This window comes from Eubalaena glacialis, chromosome 17 (genome assembly GCF_028564815.1).
Source record: "Eubalaena glacialis isolate mEubGla1 chromosome 17, mEubGla1.1.hap2.+ XY, whole genome shotgun sequence".
Classification (NCBI taxonomy): Eukaryota; Metazoa; Chordata; class Mammalia; order Artiodactyla; family Balaenidae; genus Eubalaena; species Eubalaena glacialis.
In genome coordinates, this window is record NC_083732.1 from 29,144,319 (window position 1) to 29,166,860 (window position 22,542).

Consider the following 22,542-nt stretch of genomic DNA (forward strand, 5'->3'; position numbering starts at 1 on the left):
CAGCAAAATTATATAAATTGTCAATAATTGGGCTTGGAGCTGGTAAGAAGTTAGGGTGTTTGTTAAGCAAGGTTAGGTTGGGGTCTGAAACGGTTGCATAGTTACAAGGGGAGACTTTGAGACCATAATGTGGCAGCTGGCAGCTGCTAGCAGATATTGTTTTGAAAACAGCTGGTGGTGTCCTTGAGTTTGATACAGTTCAGAAAATTCAAGTTCTGGAAGATGCAGGAATGTGTTTGAAACCACATCTACAACTGCTGCTCAGCTCCATTTTGAATGCCTGAATCAGTTAATCCATTTTGATTTTTAAATGCATTCTTTCCTTTAATGGTTAAAGCAGATGTACAATGCATGTTTGATGTAAGGTAGGCTGTTCCAGTTAGCATAAAGCCAAATCATCTATAAGCCAGAATGACTTCCCCATGCCTCAGTATGTGAAAATTTCTTCCGTCACCAAGGAGGAACCACGGAAGATTTTAGTTTAGGATAGTGACTGGTCCAGGGTTGAGATAAACATTTTGTCTCCGTTTAAAAATATTCCCTTGACTCAGAAAGCAATGTAACCAGGAGGGTTCTTGGACCTTATTTGGGTATTGTTTTCCTACCTGGAATGCCATTCTGTCCAGAACACACTGTGAGCTCTCAAGACTCTGATCAGTCATCTACTAATGACTTCCTTTTATAAAACATTCCCACTACCCACAGGAATATACAGTTGGCTTAAATGCTTCTGTGCTATTCCTAGCACTAGCCCTGCTGCACAGCAAGTCTCTTTCCTCCACTGAACTATGAATGCTTCCAGGAACGAGAATGAGCTTCATCTTATTCCTCACAGCATAGGGAGGTGCCTGGCACAAGTAAGGCATCCAGTAGACGCCATAACCTGGGGGAACAACTTATAGGTGTGTAAGACTATAGGTCTGTAAAAACAAACTGCTGTGAAATCGCCTTCAGAAGTCAGTCGCTTACAATGCAAAAATCATACAGAAGAGCCACAAAGGGAAGACCCATTCCTTCCCCAACCACCAAAGGCCAGGCAAAATGTTTCGCTTTACGGCAAGTCTCGGGAGTCGCGCCGTAGATACCGTAAAAGGGAGGGAAGCCCTCGTTGGGGAAGCTCAGGCTTCTGGCTTTGCGACACCGTCGGGGCGGGAAAGTGCCGGCTGTCGGTTGGAGGGAGGGTCCTTGGCTACCCCCTAGGGCCGGACTTCCGCGCACCCGGGAGGCGTATTCCGGCCTTTCCGACCCAGCGCTGGGAGCGGGTTAAGACCCAGCTCCGCGTCGCCGGTGCCATGGAGGCGCCGGTGGAGGCGGAAGTCGAGAATGAAGACGGCGAGGGCAGCTGCGGGGATCTGTGCTTCATGGACAAAGGCCTGCGGAGGTAAAGAGCGGCTTTACCGGAGACCGCACGGCAGGGGCCGTGGGCAGGGGCCGTGGGCAGCGGGCGGTGTCGGTGGAACGGAGGCGCGGGTCAGCTTTACCGAGACCGCACACAAAGGCGTCTGGCTGTCGCCCGCCGTTCTCCGCCACAACTGCGCTGCTGAAGTGCCAGATCCAAATCCAGCGAGCCCCCTTTCCTTTCCTCCAGGGACTAATGAGCACCCTGGAAACTGCCCCAAGTCCTGGTTCCCTGCCGGCGTTTGACCATCCTCCCTTCTTCGCTGGTTCTCCTTTCTTTACTGGCAATTATTTCTTTGCTTGCCCTGTAATTGTTGGTCTTCGCGGGTTCTGTCCTCTCTCCTTTGCTCTTTCTGTATGACAGAAAGTGGCAAAGTAGTATCTCTGGCAACCGTAAAGCAAGAGTTTGGTGCTCTTCATTGGTTTTGCCTTGATTCTCTTAGCTCCTGGTCTAATTTCTACTTTGCAGAGCCCCGTGATACATATACGGTTATACTTCTTGAAAATACTAAACATAACATATTTAGTTCACCGCTTTCCTCTTTCATGCAGTCCAAATTTGTTCACGATACTAGGCTCTTGGTTCTGCGTTGCTGATTGGTCCCTCTCTGCCTTTTCAGTCTTACCTCTTAACCTTTCTCCGGTTACACCCTGTGATTAGCTACACTAAGCTACATGCGGGCAGTTCCATAGTAGGCTTCTCTGTGCCTTTCCACATGCTGTTCCTTTGTTGCCTGCCCTCTCTGTGCACCTTGCTGATAATTAAAGCAACTTGTTCTGGATCCTGATCTAAAATTTGCCAGAAAGCCCCAGGAAGGTGTTTTTCAAAAGAATATTTATATTTATATTTAATAATAGCTGCCATTTACTGAATGCCATTTGTGTATGTGTGTTACATATATTATCACAAATCCTCACAACAATTCTGCAAGGTAGTAATTTTACGAGGGACAGATCTGAGATTCAGAGGATCTTTATAATTTTCCCAACATCATGCAGCTGGATTACGTTTGAATTCAAAACCATTTCTATCTAATTTCACTGTCTGCTTTTTCGACTATACTGTATTATATGCACAATACTAATTTCCAGAAACCGAAATGCTTCAGAAAATAGATGGCTGTCATTAAGAGCATGTGTTAATAGCATAAGGTCTGGCACTAAATAATAGCTCAGTAAATGACAGAAACAAGATAATTGGAAAATATTTGAAACAGTCACATTTAGAGATTGCTAGTTTGAAATTTAGAAATGCTTTATCATTTTCTGCCAGGGGTTCTTATGTGCTTCAGTCTGAAGACTAAAGGATAAGTTGAATGACCTTATGACATATTCATACTTTTCGTGTTTTAATTTTAAATTTGAGATTCTTAATGCAAATTTGGAAGCAAACTTGAATTCCTTGTTTTCCCTTTACTCCCTGACTGCTAAACTTCTCATTTTCCTGCTACTAGATTTCCTACAGCTTTACTATAGCTGCTATAGAACATAGAACAGATGCCAATGACATTGTGTGTCCCAGTTCAAGCATCTCTGAATTATGTGCACTGTAGTTTATATCTCTGGAACTCCTATCTTCAGAAGAGGTTCCAGTTAAAAATAGCAGTAATTGACAGCATGAAGAGATGAGTTCCATTTAGAGGAGATGCTTTCCAAATTTCAGCAAGGGAGGACAGGGACTGTTTCACTACGAATAGCAATAACTAGTGGTTTATTTTGAAATCAACTACATTCTGGGTTAAACAGACATAGCAGACAGTGAAGAGAATAAGATTGTAAACTCTAGTGCCAGATCTGTATTTATACTGGCTCAATTTGGTAATAGCTACAAGAATTTGGACAAGTTATTTAATTTCTGTAAACCGTGGCATCCTTTGATACCTACTGCTTGGAGATGTTCTGAGGATTAAATGGGCAGAGGAAACAGGTTTAGAGAGGTAATTCATTTACTCAAGTAACACAGCAAAAGTGGTAGAGTGCAGATTTGATCTTGGGGTGTTATGATTCCAGGAACTGACTTTACAAATAACTGCTTTCACTCAGTGCTGATGACTTTGTTTGCATATAAAAGCTAGAAATGCCCGGTATCCCTTGCCTCTCTTGATAATGGTCCAAAATACTGGTTAGTTGTAAGAAGCACTGTACCTTATGAGACATTTCAGGGCTACCACAAGTAGGAAGGATTTTATTATAGAATTAATAGAGCACATACTTACTATCTACATGCTGTTTGGTTAATTTTAGTTATTTGGTCATGATTTTTCAATCCATTTTTTACTTGGTTTTGATAATATATATTTTCCTTTGTAGCATATCAGAGTTATCCTTAGATTCAGCCCTTCATGCCATCAATCTTCATTGCAATAACATCATGAAGATCAAAGCCATTGATCACATTTGGAATTTACAACATTTAGATCTGTCATCTAATCAAATAAGTCAAATTGAAGGGCTAAACACACTGACAAAACTACGTACTTTAAACTTGTCCTGCAATTTGATCACAAGAATAGAAGGTTTGTAAGTGATTTTCATCTAATACTTTGCATAGGGGAGCTGATTTAAGTCCATTTTTCATCTTCTTCCCAAAAGAATGGGATAAGTATTATCATAAACTTTTCAAAACTGACCCTGAAACTCTATATAAAAAGTTTTTTTCTGGAAAAGTTATCAATTTTTAAAAAATTATTTTGTAAAATACCAACAGAATTGATTTCACTGTTATCAGACTGTAGATTTGCTTCAGAGCAGTCTGAAATAGTATTGTAATACTATATAACTCTAATTAATTGATTATTTGAATCTTATAATGGCTTTATTTTATTTTAGGACTTGAAGCACTAACTAATCTGACTAGACTGAATTTATCTTATAACCACATAAATGATCTTGGTGGTAAGTAGATATGCTTATGTTTTCTATAATGCTGAGTATTTGCCACGTATAATGAGTTAGACTGAGCTATGCATGTTGAAGAACTGAATAATCCAATTTTTGACCAAAAATCTTATCTAGAAGGTGTTTCTCAGTCATATTTGTTTTTTGTTGGTGCTAAAGCTACAGCTGAATAAAAGACTAGGAATAAAAAACAGAGTAATCAGTAACAGAAAAAACTTGGTTAGGAAGAACCTACTTTGGGAGAATAATGTTTTAATCTTAGATAATTAATATACTATTATGTAGAGAGGAATAGTTCCAGCAGAACTTTTTACAATGATGAAAATATTCTGTATCTGTGCTATCTGGTATGGCAGTCAGTAGACAGATATGGCCTTTGAGCACTTGAAATGTGGCTAGTACACTGAGGAACTGAATTTGTAATTTTATTTTATTTTAATTAAATTTTTATTTAAATTTAAAAAGCCACATGTGGCTAGTGCTACCATATTGGACAGTGTAGGTGTATCGGACAGTGTAGGTATATAGCATTCCAAAGACTATAGCAAATTAACAATCAAGGTTTTTTTTCTTTTAAAGATTTATTATTATTTATTTATTTAATTTATTTTTTTGGCTGTGTCAGGTCTCAGTTGAGGCATGGGGGATCTTTTGTTGTGGTGTGTGGGCTTCTCTCTAGCTGTGGCGTGCAGGTTTTTCTTCTCTAGCTGTGGCACGTGGGCTCCATAGTTGTGGCACGCAGGTTCCAGAGCGCATGGGCTTTGCAGTTTGTGACATGCGGGCTCTAGTTGAGGCGCGCGAGCTCAGTAGTTGTGGCACACGAGCTTAGTTGCCCCGCAGCATGTGAGATCTTAGTTCCCTGACCAGGGATCGAACCCGCATCCCCTGCATTGGAAGGTGGACTCTTTACCACTGGACCACCAGGGAAGTCCCAGGATTTTTTTTTAATTTTCTTTTTGACTTTACCATATGTAAGAAGGTTAAAAATTGTTAATCTTTTAATTGATTAAAGTGGTACACTGATAAAATGAATGGAGTTTTATGATAATTTTTAAAATTATCTGTCAGAACTAGCAGAATTTCTCTAATTATCTTCATAATCCTTATCAATATTTGAAACAGTCTTATTCATGTGTTTGTTTTTCTCCCCTGCTAGAAAAATATGACCCTATACCAGGTATTTAGTACACAAAAAAATAAAATACAATGACCTAGTCCCTACCCTTAACCAAAGTAGCAACAGTATTTTAATTTTCAAAAACCTTTTTCCCCCAAAATGTGAAAGTATTAGAATTGAGTATTAACTGTAGCTCTGTCTCTGCTGTGTGATGCTGAGCAAAGTATATTGTTCTTTGGATGCAATTTCCTTAACTGAAAGATGTGAATTTTGGATAATATAGTTCATTCATTTACTTCTTTAGTGATGAAAAAATAACAACAACAAATAGATAAAGTTCTTATCAGAGGGCTTACATTGTAGTGGGGAAGTAAAACAAATAAATGAGATCATGTCAAACCCCCCCCAAAAAATAAGCAAAAGATTTGAGCAGACCCTTCCCCAAGAGGATATCCAAGTTGCAAACAAGCCCATGATAAAAAAAATGTTTAGCATCCTTAGTAATTAAGGAAATGCAAATTAAAATCATAATGAGATCCACTTCATACCTGCTAGAATAGATATACTTTTAAAAACTTAAAATACAAACCGCTGGTGAGATTGTGGAGCAACTAGAACTTGCATACATCGCTGGTAGAATTCAAAATGGTAAAGCTACTTTGGAAAACAGTTTGAAGGTTTCTTATAATGTTAAACAAAGACTTAGCATATAATCATGCATTTCTACTTCTAGTTGTTTACCTAAGAAAAATGAAAACATGTCTAATCAAAGACCTGTACATGAATATTAATATGATTATATCACTTTTTAATATAATAATGTTTATATGATTATTCATAATCTCCAAAAACTAGAAACCACCCATTTTCTATTACCTGGTAAATGGATAAACAAATTGTGATACATCCACAGGATGGAATACTACTTGGCAATAAAAAGGAATGAACTATTGATATATGCAGCAACATAGATAAATCTGAAAAGAATTATGCTAAGTGAAAGGAGCCAGACACAAAAGATTACACTGTATGATTCCATGTATATGATATTCTGACAAAGCCAAAGATACAGGGGCAGAAATGACATCATTAGTTACCAGGGGTTGAAGATGAGGAGAGAAGATTGATTTACATAGGGACACAGTGATTTGGGTGATGAAAATGTTCTGTATCTCCATTGATCTCCATTGTAGGGGTTACGTAACCGTATATGTTTGTTAAAGCACATCAAACTCTACTGTATATATTTTCTGCAAACCTATAAGTTCTAATAGATAATTCTTAGAATGATAATATTTTATATGTTCAGAAACACTTCAGTAAGTAAATAATGACAGTTCATACGATTAAGAACATGCAAAAACACTAGGGCGTGATCAAGCTTGCCATGATAAAGGCAGAAAGAAGGCTGCTGTGGCTAGAGCATAGCAAGTGAGGGATTAATGTGCTAAGAAAAGAGATAACAAAACAGGCAAAAGTCAGATCACGTACAGCTTCATAAGCAGGGTAAAAAGTTTGCATATTATTCTAAGTACAATAGGAAACCATTGGAAGGCTTTAAACAAGTAAGTGACTCAATACATCTGTTTAAAGGATCACTTTGGCTGCTGAGTAGGTGAAGAATGGACTTCAGTAGGACAAGGGTGAAAGTCAGGTGACAAGAAGCTATTCCAGTGGTCTGGATGAGAGATGATGGAGACTTGGACTAGGATGGAAACAATGTAGAGGAGTAAATACATTATGTTTTGCATGTGGAGTTCATAGAACTTGCTGATGGATTGAGATGAGGAGATGAAGGGAAAAGGAATCAAAGATAATTAAGAGTTTTCTTTGTAGTAACGGGTGGATGATGGTACTATTTCCTGACATGGGGAAGACTGGAGGAGGAACAGGTTTAGAGATGAAGGGGTAAGAATGAAGGATCCTATCTTAAATTCGAGAGCCCTATTAGATATATGTGTGTGTATGTGTGTGACCTGCGGGTTTGGGGTAGGGCATCAGGGGTGGTGTTGTAGGTTTGGCACATCAGTGCTGTTTGTTGCTGTGACACTATAGGAGATTCTGGAGAGTGTATGAATAGAGAAGGGGACGACCAGGAATGCGCCCTGGGGCACTTTAAAATCAAAACATAAAAGAGACATGAAGTTGCAACATAAGAGAAAGAAGCAGTAACATGGAACAGGAACTTAGAAATGTGATGGTAAATTAAGAAGAAATGCTGAGTACTCATAAGAATGCTTGACAGGAAATCTGATCCTGTAGTGAGTGGTCAAAGACTTTTCTGAGGGTGTGACAGATGAACAGAAGTTAGTGATGAGGACTATGAAGAAAATAAAAGAGGCAACCCTGTAAAAAAGATGAGTAGAAGTTAGCCAGATATGATAAAGATCATTGAGGAGAGAAGAGTATTCCAGTCAGGTTGAAGAAATTGAAGGGGGGAAAAAAAAAAAAGGTGAGTAAAGTTGAAATTATACATGGAGAGTACTAAACTAGGCAAAATTGAAAAATAATACCTTCATCGGAACAGTGTAGAGCGTATCTCAGAATGGTCCTTCCAAAAGAAGGAAGGCTAGGGCATTCAGCCATGGATGATTCTCCTTTTGTTGAGGGGTTCCTGGAGGTGTTAACTCCTTCACACTTCTGAGCTAATCTCTTGCTCAACAAGCTCCATTTTGAAGAAAATTCTGAGGCATGGCCCCTGTCTACCACAGCTGCAGCTGAAGTCAGGCTGGCCAGGGGGATGCGCCAGGAACCAGTAGCCTATGCTACAAACCTAGTTTCTAACATTACCATGCTCTAGATAATCTCATGCAAGAAATGTTACCAGGGAGCTAAATCAAATGGATGCTGTTTATATTTATTTTATGCTCAAACCAATGAAATTGGAGTGGTAGCTTATGTCTCCTAATTTAAAATAATGTGTTGATTGAGAGCCTGAAGCCATTGCTTTATTCTTATTCTCATAAAAGTACATGGGCCTGGGGAGGCCCATTTGTTTTGTTTAAACAGAGCGCAGGCACCCCTGGGCTAAGGCCTCAAAGAGATGCCAAACCTTTGTTTCTTCAAAACAACAGTTGACTTTGCTGATATCCTGTTCGTTAGATATAGCTGTTTACAGAAGGGTCTTATTAATGCTACTCCTTTGCCTCTTGAAATACAACCTATATAAAAATTATTTTTACTTAGCTGTTAGAAAAATTACTGTTGTGACATCAAAAAAATTTTTTTCCTGTTGCAGGTTTGATGCCCCTTCATGGAATTAAACATAAACTTAGATATATTGACCTACATAGTAATTGTATAGATAGTATCCATCACCTACTTCAGTGTACGGTAGGATTGCACTTCCTGACTAATCTTATTTTGGAGAAAAATGGAGAAGATAATCCTGTCTGTCATTTACCAGGTATGATCGATTAATTTAATACTTTTTGTAACAGTTGATTTTCAGAGCTCTTTTATTTCCTGCAACTTGTATTTATGACCTCCTTGAATTTGTCTTAAGCTTTGCAACTTTTTATTATGTATTTGGAAAAGTATAATTGCAAATAAATTATTTTATTAAGACAAACTAAATTGCTGTTAAAAGAGGAATACAAGCTGAAGAGATAAGTAATTCTCTTTAGACAGTTTTATATTTGATAAGTGAATGCCTCAAAATTAAATTGTGCTTATGATATATTCTTATAGTATAATACTAAGCAGCCATAAAAAAGAATATAGAATCTCTTTAGCTACTGATAAGCAGTTTTCTCCAAGATATACTACTGTTAAGAGAAAGAAAAGCAAGTTGCGAAACATTGTGTATAATACGCTCCCATTTGTGTGCAAAGGATAACACGTGTGTGTGTGTGTGTGTGTTTGCTGAGTATATATATATAAAATATCTAGAAGGATACACAAAAAACTGATAATAGTGGCTAACTTCAGTATTAGGTAGGTAGGGATCAGGAAATGAGAAAAGGGCATCTGGGAATCAGGAAATGTTAGGAAAACTTTTTACTTAGTACCTTTTGAATTTTACACCATGTGAATGTGTTAAATTATTAACAAGTAAATGACTTTTTTAAGAAGAAAGCTTAAACTTAATATGAGCTTAAACTTATTAAGATAAAAGATATATAGAAGATGCTGCTGAAATGCCGTTTGATCTAATTCAAAATCACTGAGGTTGGCAAAGATAAAGCAGACCAGACTGCCATTTCTAGAACTCACTTATCTCAAATTGCTTAACCCAACAATAAGATACAAACGTAGAATATGAATATACATTCTAAAGATGTGTTTGGGTAGAAGTTGGCTACAGAGGCTGTGTTCTCATTAATATGCAGCTATGAGAAGGCTTTTCCCAGAATGGAAACCTATTTTGATAATTTTACTTTGCAGAAGAGTATATTAGATTTGAGATCAACTATTTTCCTAAGCCCATATAATGATAGAGTCTCCCTAAAAATCAGAGCAGATTTCCATTTTGGGGGGAAAACCCTTTTCTTGGGAAAAAAACCTTATTCCTAAGACAACTTTAATTTACTGACCCACAAGTTGGATTTTTTTTCCTAATAATCTCGTCTCAAGAACCTCTAGTTCCTATAGTCTGAACCTTTGTTTTTCATTTTCTTTCCTAGATGAGGTATTTCTCTGAACACAGTTGCCCTCCCCCCAGAATTATTACTGAAATTACTTTTCTTTCCTCAAAATTTCTAACATGAATTTGCCAGACTTCTTTCTTTTGTAGTTCTTTCAACCACTTTATTTTACTTGGTTTTAAAATTTATCAAAATTGAAGTGTTTCTATTAGCCTAAACACCAAATTAATGTTAATTTGCCAGACTTCTCATATGTAACTAGGGAAAATAAACATATTCTTAAATACTTGATAGATTGTCTGTTTTAATCCTAGTTATATAGAATTTAAGAGGAGAAAGCAGGAATGTTTAAGTTTGTTAATGCTTATGGCCTCACTAGCAAAATTCTTGCTTCTCTGATTGTTATTCTCATCATCCTGATTTACATCTATACTAATCATATTACAAATAAACAAGAGATATGTTTGGCTTTCTGTCTGGAATAAATTGCTACTGGTTTCATGCATTTATAGCTTTACAGCAATTTTATGAAAGATAGATCCAGAAATGATGATTTTTTAACTTTCTGACTTTCATCAGGAGGGTTGTTTGGGAGGGATTGGGGGGTAGTGTTTTGTTTGTTTTGTATTTAATGATTATGTACTGGAGAAGAACTAAGTAGTTTTTTATTACACGTTTATTAGTTGCATTCCAGGACTAATTTTATCATTCAGGTGATATATCTGGTAGCTGATAAATTTACTTCGTTCTAGAAATAATTAACCTTTCTTTTTATGCTTGAGTTTTCATTTTGAATGATTTGTTTCCAAGGGTACAGAGCAGTTATGCTCCAGACTTTACCACAGCTTAGAATCCTAGATTGTAAGAACATATTTGGTGAACCAGTAAATATGGCAGAAATAAACTCATCACGCCTACAGTGCTTTGAAGGTCTTTTGGATAATTTAGTTTCTTCTGACTCTCCCCTAAATATAAGTGAAGATGAGGTATAGTACGTTTTTTTTTTCTAATATAAAAGATATCTTCAAATTTTAATTAATAAATAAATGTAAATTTAAAGGATTTTGGTTTGTTTCTGTGTCATAGATCATTGACGGCATGCCAGTGGTAACACCACCTATCGATGAGGTAGCTCCCTTGGATCACTTTGCAAGTACACCAGCAGATACTGGTTTGACATCCTTTATATCTGTGTGTCCTTCTTCTGAGCCAGAGAAAGTTAAGAATGAAAGTGATTTTCAGAATGAGATGAAACTTCAGAAATTAGATGACCAAATTTTACAGCTTCTTAATGAAGTAAATATTTTTCCTACTTTTCTAAGCAATGTGTTTGTTGAAGAAAAAAATAGTAAGAAAATGTGCAGTAAAATTGCATACAAGCTGACCCACCAGAAACAATCTATATTTATTGCATTGGTGTGTATGTTTATTTTTTTTTCTTTAAAATAGGATTCTATTGTAGTAGTAGTGGTAGAAAAAACATACTTTTTTCACTCATTTTCCTTAATGTCCTCCTTCAAATCTTCATTATGTAATTCCTTTGTTGTTCTGCTGTACTTCACATTATTTCCACCCACCCACCTTTTATTTCAAGTAAATAGAACTCTTTGGATTCAGTGCTTATTAACATAGAGGATATGTGAGCTACTTTTGGCCTCTACTTTCTCTTCAGTTGTTTCATGATCAAAACCACTTTTATAACCTATAGCTAAATGGCAAGTTATTTTATATAATTCCTGCTTCAATTCCTGTTTACAGCAGACCCTTACCAAATAACCTCTGCTTTCTTGAAATACTAATCCTTCTTTACGCCTGCTACTGGTTCTCTGGTTTTTAGAAATCTTTGAACTATGTGGATGATCCGTAATTCCTAGAATTTACTACTATTTGAGTCTCCAACCTTCTCTCTAGCATTCTTGCTCTGATCTATACTGACAGTTGTTTCCTTGAACACTACACCTCCCAGAATGCAATGGATTTTTCCTTTATCCCCTACCTGGACATGGGGGAGAAAGACTGTGGGATAGGCCAGAAAGGCTATTAGTCAAAAGTCAGTTTGACCTAGAAATTTGTAGTTGAATTTTAATATTTAAATATTTTCTCAAAATGGGGGTGGGTAGTGGAAAATGCTTATGGAATGATTATGGTTCAGTGGGTTTTTAATAATCCTGAACTATTGTCTTAGCTATAACATTAGCAATGCTTGATAAACATGAGGTCTACCTTAGGTGGGTACGTGAATAAGACTATAAGGATTCTGTGTGCCAAAAATCCCTAGAGATTTCAATTTGGGCCACAGAGGTAGATTGTAGTAGAACTGGGACAAGAATGCTGGCAGATGCATTCTTTGACATCATTGATAACATGTTACTGAGATACTAGGCTCTTCATCTCTTCAGGTTTCATCTTCCATCTTAGAATGGCTGACTCTTCTTTCTCAATGTCAGAACTTAGATTTAAGCTTAATAACCTAAATTTGAAGTGAACTTTTCAGCTTCTCTTATGCCATCCTCATTTCATTCTCACAATAACTCAATCAAGTAGATAGGGATTAATATATCGTTGTTCTTGTTATATAGAAAAGAAACTCAGTTTATTTAAGAGTCCTTTATTTTAGTGAGGCAGAGTTGAACTTCAAACCCAAATGTCCTGATATCCAATCTGGTATTCTTTCCACTGTCATGCTTCTTATTCAGTTAGTGATAATTCTTCCTACTTTATAAATAAGAATAGGAGTCTAGCTCTCTGGGGGAAAAAGGATGATTTGTTGCTATGCATACAAAAAATGTTTAGGAGAAGGACTTCTTGTTTGCTAACTTCCTTGGTATAAAGGGTAAACATACAATTTGAATTTCAGTTGATATATACACTTAAATTATAAGTGAAGTCATAAAGCTACTGAAAATGTGCTATAATATAATGATGGTTATTCTTCTTAATTACTGGACTTATAATGTTACACTGATTTTGAGAATTCTCTCTGTGAAAGGCTGTTTTGTCTTTAAGTGTTCATTTTTCCCCCACCATTTTATTATGAACATTTTAAAACTTTGAGCAAATTTAAGAGAATTTCTAAGTGAATTAGCAGTATACCCACCAACTAGATTCCACCGTCAACATTTTACTATACTTATTTCATCACATGTCTATCCATCTACACATTTATCAAACTGTCTTATTTTATGACACATTTTAAAGTGAATCGCACGTATCAGTATACTTCCCCCTAAATACTTAAGCCTGCGTATCATATCATTATAGTTCAGTATTTTTTTACAGTTTTTTTACTTTTACTTTTTCTTTTTTTTTTTTTTTACTTTTGATGTAAAATAGAGATGTGTGTATTCCCTGAATTGACAGTACATAGGCCTGTTACCCAAACTTTTATGAAGGTAAGCATCACTGTCCTAAAATGTTCCCTCATGCTGCTGCTAACAGGCATTCCTCTCCTGCACTCCCCACCCTCACCATCACTTTTCTCATTTTTTTTGACCATAGATTATTTAATACTCCTTCCAGAACCTAATATAAGTGGAATCATACAGTATATATACTCTTTTGTGTAAGGCCTCTTTCACTCAGAATAACCTTGAAATCAGTCCATTATTATGTGTATCAGTAGTTTGTTTCTATTGCTGTGTGGTACTCCGTTGTATGAGTATACCACAGTTTATTTTTCCATTATCCCTCTTGATATACCACTGGGTTCTTTCCAGGTTTGTGGATAAAACTGCTATGAACATTACAGTACAGTCTTTTTGTGAACTTAGGTCTTCATTTCTCTTCAGTAAATAACTAGAACTAGAATTTCTAGATTATAGGGTAGGTGTTTGTTTAGTTATATAAGAAACTGCCAGAGCTTTCCCAAGGTGATTGTTCCATTTTATTCCCACCAACAATGTATAACTGACTGTTCCAGTCGTTCCATATCCTCACCAGTGTTTGGTGTTAGCATTGATTTTATTTTAGTCATTCTAGTGGGTGTATACTGGTATTCATTGTGACTTTAATTTGCATTTCACTAATGATCAGTGATGTTAAGCACTTTTTCATGTACTTATTGAATCTTTTGTGCAGTGTTCAAAAATTTTGCCCATATTTTTATTGAGTGATTAGTCTATTACTGGGTTATAGGAATTCATTTTATATCTTGAATACTAATGTTTTGTCAAATATATTTTCTCCCAATCTGTGGGTTGCATATTCATTTCCTTAAGGGTCTTTTGATAAGCAACAGTTTTAATTTTACTGATTTTTATTGTCTAGTTCTATCAGTTGCATGTGAGATGTTAGATTCTTCAACTATGATTGTGGATTTGTCTACTTCTTCCTTTAATTCTCTCAACATATGCTTGTCATATTTTAAAGCTCTCTTACTAAGCACATACACATTTATGACTACTTTTTCTTCCTATTAAAGTGACTCTTTTATCATTATGCAATGTAAATTTATGTTTTTATTCAATTTTGGAATTTTTGGACATCATTGCTTCAAATATTTCTCTGTCCCATTCTCTCTTTTCTCTTTTTTGAAATTCCATTTAGACCTTTTGATGTGTCCCACAATCCCCTGATGCTCTGTCCATTTTATCAACTTTTTTTCTCTGTATTCTTCATATTGAATAAGTCCACTGAACTATCTTCAAGTTTACATATTCTTTCTTTTATCACCTCATTCTGTATTAGTCCAGCCAGTCAATTTTTACTTTAGACATTGTATTTTTCAGTTGTAAAATTTCCATTTTTTTAAATAATTTTTACTTCTCTGCTGAATTTCCTTTTCATTCATGATAAGCATTTTTTATATCATTGAGCATACTTATGATCACTGTTGTAAAGTTCTTCTCTGCTTATTTGAACATTTAGGTCCTCTCAGGTCTCCATTGATTGTCATTTCTCTTGAGAATAGGTCATATTTTCCTGGTTCTCCCTTTTGTGAGTAGTTTTGGATTTTGTCCTGGACAATGTGAATGTTACTTTGTGGAGAATCTAGATGCTGCTATAGGCCTCCAAATCCTTTGCTGGGCTTCTTGCAGTCTATTCCATACTATCCTCAGATTCTTCAGACCCAAAAGTTTGTGGGTTTCCCACCTGAGTTTTAAGACTCCCTACGTAGTGCCGATTGTGCTGTTTTCTTAGGATAAAAGCCATAAAGCAGAAACAATCCATTCTGGTCATATTTCCAGGTGTCAGCGCTCCTCTAGAATAAGACTACTTTTGTTCACTTTCCAGGATTCCAAGTAGTGTTTGTTTGTTGTTGTTTTGTTTGTATTTTTCCCCGGTTTGTAATTGTTATCTTGAGAGCGTCAACCTCATAGGAGCTTACTTGTCCATACCAGAAGTTGAATCTTGTCTTTAATTCCAAACATACCTAGTTTATAAATCTTTAATCTTGTAAAAAGTTATAACATTTTAGAAAATGTCAAATTATGTTCTTTTATACCGAATTGAACTTTTAAAAAACTTTGGTTTTTTTATTCTAGACTTCTAATTCTTTAATAGATAATGTTCCTGAGAAAGATCTCAGACCAAAAAGAGACACAGATGTGACTTCTGAAAGTGACTGTGGAAACAGAAAAGAATGCAATAGAAAAATTCCTCGAAGATCAAAAATCCCATATTATTCCAAAACTATTCAAACTATTAAGCACCACAGTAAAAACAACAATGCTTTTATAAGGTACTTCTTTTAGTTCTATAAATTCAGATAAGGCACACAGAAGTTAATATTGCTGGCTTCTTTCTTAAAGCTATCTCATGGTCATATTTTTTTACTATTCTAATGTCAAAAGATTTGACTTTTCAGCCTTGCAGCCTCAGATTTAGTCAGCACTTTCATATAAATTTATATAAAAGGCTCTCTTTCCTTATGCTGGATTGTCATTACCTAAGTTGTGAAAAATAGTTATAAGTATTATACATTTCTTTGAGTTATTTTTTGTGATTTTTTCTTTGCAGTTGTAATCGTAAAATGAAACAACCTTTCTTTAAAGAATTACACGTAAGATCATCTTTAGTGAACAATAATGTATTAGAAGAATCAGAAAAGCAGAAGACTGAAATAATTAAAGTAAACAGCGGTAGCTCAGAAAATGCCACTTACCGGGTATGATTTAAGAGATTAAGAAAAATTGGATATGAATAATCTTAGTTTTAAATTCAAAGTTAGTCCCAGAAAAATTATGCATGTTTTTATGAGCAAAAAAATATTTTGTGTAATTTTATTGGGGTTTGCGGTTGGGTTATTTTCCCCTTCCTGATTTCCAGATTTTGTGTAATGTTACTATTTTTGTAATTTTTAAAGGAATGGAAATTACACATTTATTTAAGATCAGATTTCAGTGAAATCATTTTGTTGTATGCTTTGGAGGAGAAAACATGTCTGAATTTTTGAATTCTTCCTAAAGCAATGGTTCCTAACTTATGAGTCTCAGACTCCTTTAAATATCTAAGGAAATCTATGGGTTTTTGCAGAGAAACTTCCTTAGAGAAACTCATAAAACATTGTATATAATTTCAGGGTATTCATGGGCTCTCCTGAAACCCAGTTTTGGACCCATGGATTCCAGATTAAGAGACATTCAAGAATTTTTAAATTCTTCAATATTTTCGTTAATCATTCACATGTTGTTAAGAATCTTTAGCACACATTGATTTATTTTATATTTTTTATTAACTTGCCCTTATTTTACTGTGAACAACTGGTTATACTTATGATTGTAATGTGCACTATTCTTCCAATAGTATGATTACTTTTTGAAACATTTCACACCTTTCATGCTATTGGTTTTGTCCCCTTATTCTCAGGTATAAAGGCCTTAATATTTAGAAAATAATAAAAATCATTATGACAATAAGAATAGCAGCTAACATTTATTGAGTGGCTATTTTGTGCCAGACACTGTTCTGCATGCTTTACTTCCATTCTTTTGGTTAATTCTCACCACAGCCCTTTGAATTAGATGCTCTTATTCCCACATTATAAATGAGAAAATTGAGGCAGTGAGAGGTTAGGTAACTTTTCCAAGTTCGCATAACAATATTGTTTTCTTTCAGGCACTTGTTGAGGAACTAGACCAAGAGAGAGAGAAGAGATGGAAAGCTGAACAAACTGAAAAGAAACTTATGGATTATATTGATGAACTGCATAAACATGCAAATGAAAAAAAAGGTATTCATAGCCTGGCTCTTCTTACTACAGATAGGTAAGGGGAAAGTCTGTAAACCTTAAGTTATCTCATAGCACAAAGAATGCTGAACTTGGAACTGGAATGCCTTAGTTTAAACTAGCTGTAGTATGATAAAAAAACTATGTATGTGGTTTTAGTTTGAACTAATTTTATTTAAAGATTTACGGCTTTGTCAGTTTTTTACATTAACAAAGGATTCAGGATATTAATTTGAGCCCTCAAGCTGGGAGATGTCAGATCAATAAAAAAAGTATTATAAGTAAAAAACAGGAAGAGTGTAGAGCTGGGATTGGCAGACTTTTTCTGTAAAGGACGGGGCTTGGCACACTTTTTCTTTAGGCTTTCTGGGTCATAATCAGTCTCTGTGTTGCATATTCTTCTCAACAATGGGCTTCAGTACCAGATAACCCAAGTTTCTTAATTCTAATGTTTTTATTCCATCTTATTCCATTTCCCGTTTTATCTCTTTTTTTCTGTAGTAAATTATGTAATACAGGATTGTCTTATTCCAATATGTGAGAATACCAAATGGTTTTCTGAAATAACAATAACTTTTTTCTTCTGTTTCCTATAGGCAATTACTTCGAAAGTTATGCTTTTCCTTAAAAGGTTATAAGATTTTTTCCATGGGGTTCCTTTCAATTTTTATCTCTTCTTCTCCTTGAATGAGCACCGGGTTTCTAGACTTGGTATTTGCCAACAAATAGGGCTTAGGAAGTTGCTCTTGGTTCCATTTCTTAGCTGCTTATACAGTAGATAATTCCCTTTCTACAATCTTCATTCACTAGTAAGTTGACGTACACGGCTCCCAGCCCAATTCCCAGGTTCTTTTAAGCATTTAACTAGTAAAGTTGTGTGGTACTGATGTGGTATTTTCTACCCCTCACTACCTGATTCTCTGATTCTTTGTACTTATGGAATATAAGGAAAATTACGATACCGAACGTGTTCCATGAAAACCTCTGTAATTATGCAAGCTATGATGCTTTGTGCTATTACTAGCCAAACCACCACTACCCACCAATTTCTTGCCTTATACAAGACAGTGCTGGACAGGGGTAAAGGAACAGAATGGATAAAATAACTGTCCTCTGACCACCTCAGAAGAAACAGCACTTTTGTTTGCAGTAGGTGCTTAGGTAGCCAACATAGTTTAATGATAGATTTATAGAGACTGTGTGACTCAATGAATCACAGTCAGACAATGAAAGAGAGGATATATCTTCCCTTTTTTTTTTTTTTTATCCAGAAAGATACAAGGCAAAGCCTGAGTGTTCTAAGAGCTATTATTATTTTAATTTAGTTCCATTTGCCTTATGGTTGAAATTCCTCCCTGATTTTGGCACTATGTTTTCTCTTGTTTAGCGTCATATGTGTATGAATTTTTGTTTTATTCTGTTTTGTAGGTATTATCTAGTGGAATATTAGAGGAAGTTATGTCTGGGGTTGCTAGCCAAATTCTATTTTAATTGGAAAGCTTTGGACACACCTCATCTTTATACTTCTTTAACCTCTCTGCTGTTGTGTCATGTTTCCCGTGTTACATATTTGTTGTTCTCTTGAAAATTCATCTTCAATCTTTTCTGATTCTTTTTTCGTCTATACCCCAAATGTTTTTTGGGGATTAGATCCTCACCAATCTTCATATTCCCTTATGTGACTTGGTAGGGACTCCGTTTTCCTCATACCTAAGACAGGGTCTAGCATCTAGGTTCCATGCTGTGAGTATATATTATCTCAAAAAGTGAATCTTCTCTACTATGCTTTCAATACCTAACCAGTAAGCTCCCAAATCTTTATCTGTTTTATAGGCCTCCTTGATTAACAAATTGTTCATCTAATCATCTACTAAAAGTTTCTTGTCTACATTGCTTATAAGTGTCTTAAGATCAACATGTCCTTAGGTTGACTTTTTCCTGCTCCCTTATTCTGTATTCTTTGTTCTAATAAATGGTGTTCCATACAGTCAGCCACCAAAGCTAGAAATTTCAGAATGATTTTTTTTGCTTCCTTTCTCTTTCTCAAACTTCATAACAAGTTGGTATTGATACCGTCTTCATTCTGCTTAAAAGGTGTTGAACTATCTCCTCTCTATCCCCAAACGGTTGCATCAGTTTAGGCCCTTATCTCTTGCTTTAGAGGATTTCTCTAATTTTACTGATCAGTAGCTTCTCTGCCCCTTCCACCATATGGTCCACAGAATAAAGTCCAATATTCTTTCATATAACATACCAAACTAGAGTTGAGAGAGTGAACAAAGGAAGACCAGTTTGGAGACGACTCTCAAAGGCAAGAGGACAAGAATTGGAGAAATGACTATAGTATAGAAGCTGATGAGTATAGGGATTTTTCTCAATTATGGCTTGGCAGTTATAGTAGGTACACATTGGAGTGGCTGCCTAGCTCAGAAATTCCTTCATGAGGCTATGCCTTTGCTATTCGTTGTCCCCTTTTCAAACACTCGACTTCTGTTCTGTCATGAACTGCCTCTCTACCTATAATATTGGTTAAGAGGTGAGCCCCTGACCCAAGCTGGGTAAATATATGCCTTAGCCCACATGGCCATAGTGACCGCTGCATGGAGTGGGCATATGAACCAAATTGGACTAACCAGAGCCTTTCCCAGAGCTCAGTTCTAAGTTGAGCTAGAGAAAGGTAACCTTTTCTGTTTGGTTCTCACTGCTGTCAGAGATGTTTATAGCCTTCCCCATCTCCCTGGCATATGTTACAAAGAAGCCTGCCATAGGAAAAACTGAAACCAGCCTGTAGGGAATCAGAGAGAGAGACCTGATGGTATTCATATCCTTGGTTTCAGCTGTCCCTCGGAATAGTGCCACCCCAGCCTCTGAATTGGTTATGTGGGTCAATAAATTCTCCTTTCTTACTGAAACTAGTTAAGAGTTTTTAGTCAAAAGGCTGTAAGTAACACAGAGGTAGTATAGTACTAGGATATAGTACTTAGTGTCTGGGGAAGATACAGGGAAGTCAGAGTTGACTTCCAGGTATCTGTTCAGATATTGCTTCTCTCCTGTAGCTTTATAAATGCATCTGTGTCCCCTCTGCTAGATATTAAGCTCCTTGAAGACCAGGCTGTATCTTATTCATCTTGCTTGCTTTTAAGCCTACATCTAGCACAATGCCTGAAAAAATAAGGTGTTTTGTAGTTTTGCTGTTGAATAGTAAAGTTCACATAAGATAAAGTTTCATTAATTTATATTTTTTCTCAATCTCAATATTTTATTTTTCAGCTTTGTTGAGGTATAATTGACAAATAGAAATTGTATATATTTAAGATGTACAATGTGATGTTTTGTTATACATTGTGAAATCATTACCACAGTCAAGCCAATTAATATATCCTTCACCTCATATAGTTGTTTTTTTGTGTGTTGAGAATACTTAATATCTACTTGCTTAGAAAACTTCAAGTATACAATGCATTACTTTTAACTTTAGTCACCATGTTGTACATTAGGTCTCTGGAACTTACTCATCTTATAACTGAAAGCTTGTACCCTTTGGCCAACATTCCCCCCACTCCTGACCCTTGGTAGCCACCATTCTACTCTCTGTTTCTATGAGTTCAACTTTTTTTTTTTAATATTTATTTATTTATTTTGGCTGCGCCAGGTCTTAGTTGCAGCACGCAGGATCTTTAGTTGCGGCATGCGGACTCTTAGTTGCGGCATGCATGCAGGATCTAGTTCCCCAACCAGGGATCGAACCTGGGCCCTCTGCGTTGGGAGTATGGAGTTTTACCCACTAGATCACCAGGCAAGTCCCATGAGTTCAACTTTTTTTAGATTCCACATATAAGTTATATCACCATTTATTTCACTTAGCATAATCTCCTCCACGTTCATCCATTTTGTCACAAATGGCCAGATTTCATTCTTTATTAGGCTGACTAATATGGCATTTATTTATTTATTTATTTATTTATTTATTTATTTATTTATTTATTTATAAACTTTTAATCCATTCATCCATTAATAGACATTTAGGTTGATTCCATATCTCGATACTGCAAATAATGCTGCAATGTAGATGGGAATGCAGGTATCTCTTTGAGATACTGGTTTCATTTCCTTTGGATATATACCCAGAATTGGGATTGCTGGATCCCACTTTTATGGTAGTTCTATTTTTAATTTTTTGAAGAACCTCCGTGCTATTTTCCATAATGGCTGCACCAGTTTAAATTCTCACCAACAGTGTATAAGACCTCCCTTTTCTCCATATCCTCACTAAGACTTGTTATCTTCTGACTTTTGGATAATAGCCATCCTAACAGGTGTGAGGTGATACCTCACTGTGGTTTTGATTTGCATTTTCTTGATGAATAGTGGCATTGAACATGTTTTTATATACTTTTTGGCCATTTGCGTATTTTTGGAGAAATGTCTATTTGGGGGTTTTGCCCATTTTAAAATTGGTTTATTTGTGGTTTCTCTGCTTTTGAGTTGTATGAATTCTTTACATATTTTGGATATTATCCCATTATCATATATATGGTTTGCAAATATTTTTTCCCATTTGTCAGGTTGCCTTTTTAGTTTCTTGATTGTTTCCTTTGCTGTGCAGAAACTTTTTATTTTGATGTAGTCCTACTTGTTTATTTTTGCTTTTCTTGTTCATGCTTTTGGTGTCCCCATGGAAAAATCATTGCCAAGATCAATATCATGGAGTTTCCTTCTATGTTTTCTTCCAGGAGTTTTATGGTTTCAGGTCTTAATGTCTATCTTCTTAACCCAGTTTGTGTTGATTTTTGTGTGTGGTGTAAGATAAGACCCAATTTCATTTTTTTTCATGTAGATATCCAGTTTTCCCTATACCATTTTTTGAAGAGACTGTCCTTTCTCCACTATGTATTCTTAGGGACTTTGTTGAAAAATAGTTGACCATATATGTGTGGGTTTATTTCTAGGTTTTCTATTCTGTTCCATTGGTCAATGTGTCTGTTTTTGTGCCAGTGCCATACTGTTTTAGTTACTACAGCTTTGTATTTTTTTTAAATTTTTATTGGAGTATAGTTGCTTTACAATGTTGTGTTAGTTTCTGCTGTGCAGCAAAGTCAATCAGTTATACATATACATATATCCACTCTTTTTTAGGTTTCCTTCCCATTTAAGTCACCACAGATCATTGAGTAGAGTTCCCTGTGCTAAACAGTAGGTTCTCATTAGTTATCTATTTTATACATAGTAGTATATATATGTAAATCCAAGTCTCCCAATTTGTCCCACCCCACCCCCCTTGGTAACCGTAAGTTTGTTCTCTACATCTGTGACTATTTCTGCTTTGCCAGTAAGTTCATCTGTACCATTTTTCTAGATTCCACATATAAGCGATA

The 22,542-nt window shown here is 35.9% G+C and overlaps 1 protein-coding gene across 4 annotated transcripts in view; it reads left to right on the top strand.

Moving 5' to 3' along the window:
- The first annotated feature begins 1,157 nt into the window (after positions 1 to 1,157).
- LRRCC1 (leucine rich repeat and coiled-coil centrosomal protein 1) overlaps positions 1,158 to 22,542 on the top strand; it is a 35,197-nt gene continuing 13,812 nt past the window's right edge. Inside the window, exons 1-9 of one of the 4 annotated variants that reach the window (XM_061171321.1) lie at positions 1,158 to 1,381; positions 3,709 to 3,914; positions 4,228 to 4,293; positions 8,652 to 8,819; positions 10,810 to 10,985; positions 11,086 to 11,295; positions 15,483 to 15,679; positions 15,958 to 16,105; positions 17,056 to 17,204. In XM_061171321.1, the coding sequence (XP_061027304.1) occupies positions 1,293 to 1,381; positions 3,709 to 3,914; positions 4,228 to 4,293; positions 8,652 to 8,819; positions 10,810 to 10,985; positions 11,086 to 11,295; positions 15,483 to 15,679; positions 15,958 to 16,105; positions 17,056 to 17,204 (1,409 nt within the window). In that variant the 5' untranslated portion in view covers positions 1,158 to 1,292. Of the gene's footprint in view, positions 1,382 to 3,708; positions 3,915 to 4,227; positions 4,294 to 8,651; positions 8,820 to 10,809; positions 10,986 to 11,085; positions 11,296 to 15,482; positions 15,680 to 15,957; positions 16,106 to 17,055; positions 17,205 to 22,542 lie in introns of those variants that run through there. The other 3 variants (XM_061171322.1, XM_061171323.1, XM_061171324.1) reach the window with 3 other exon arrangements.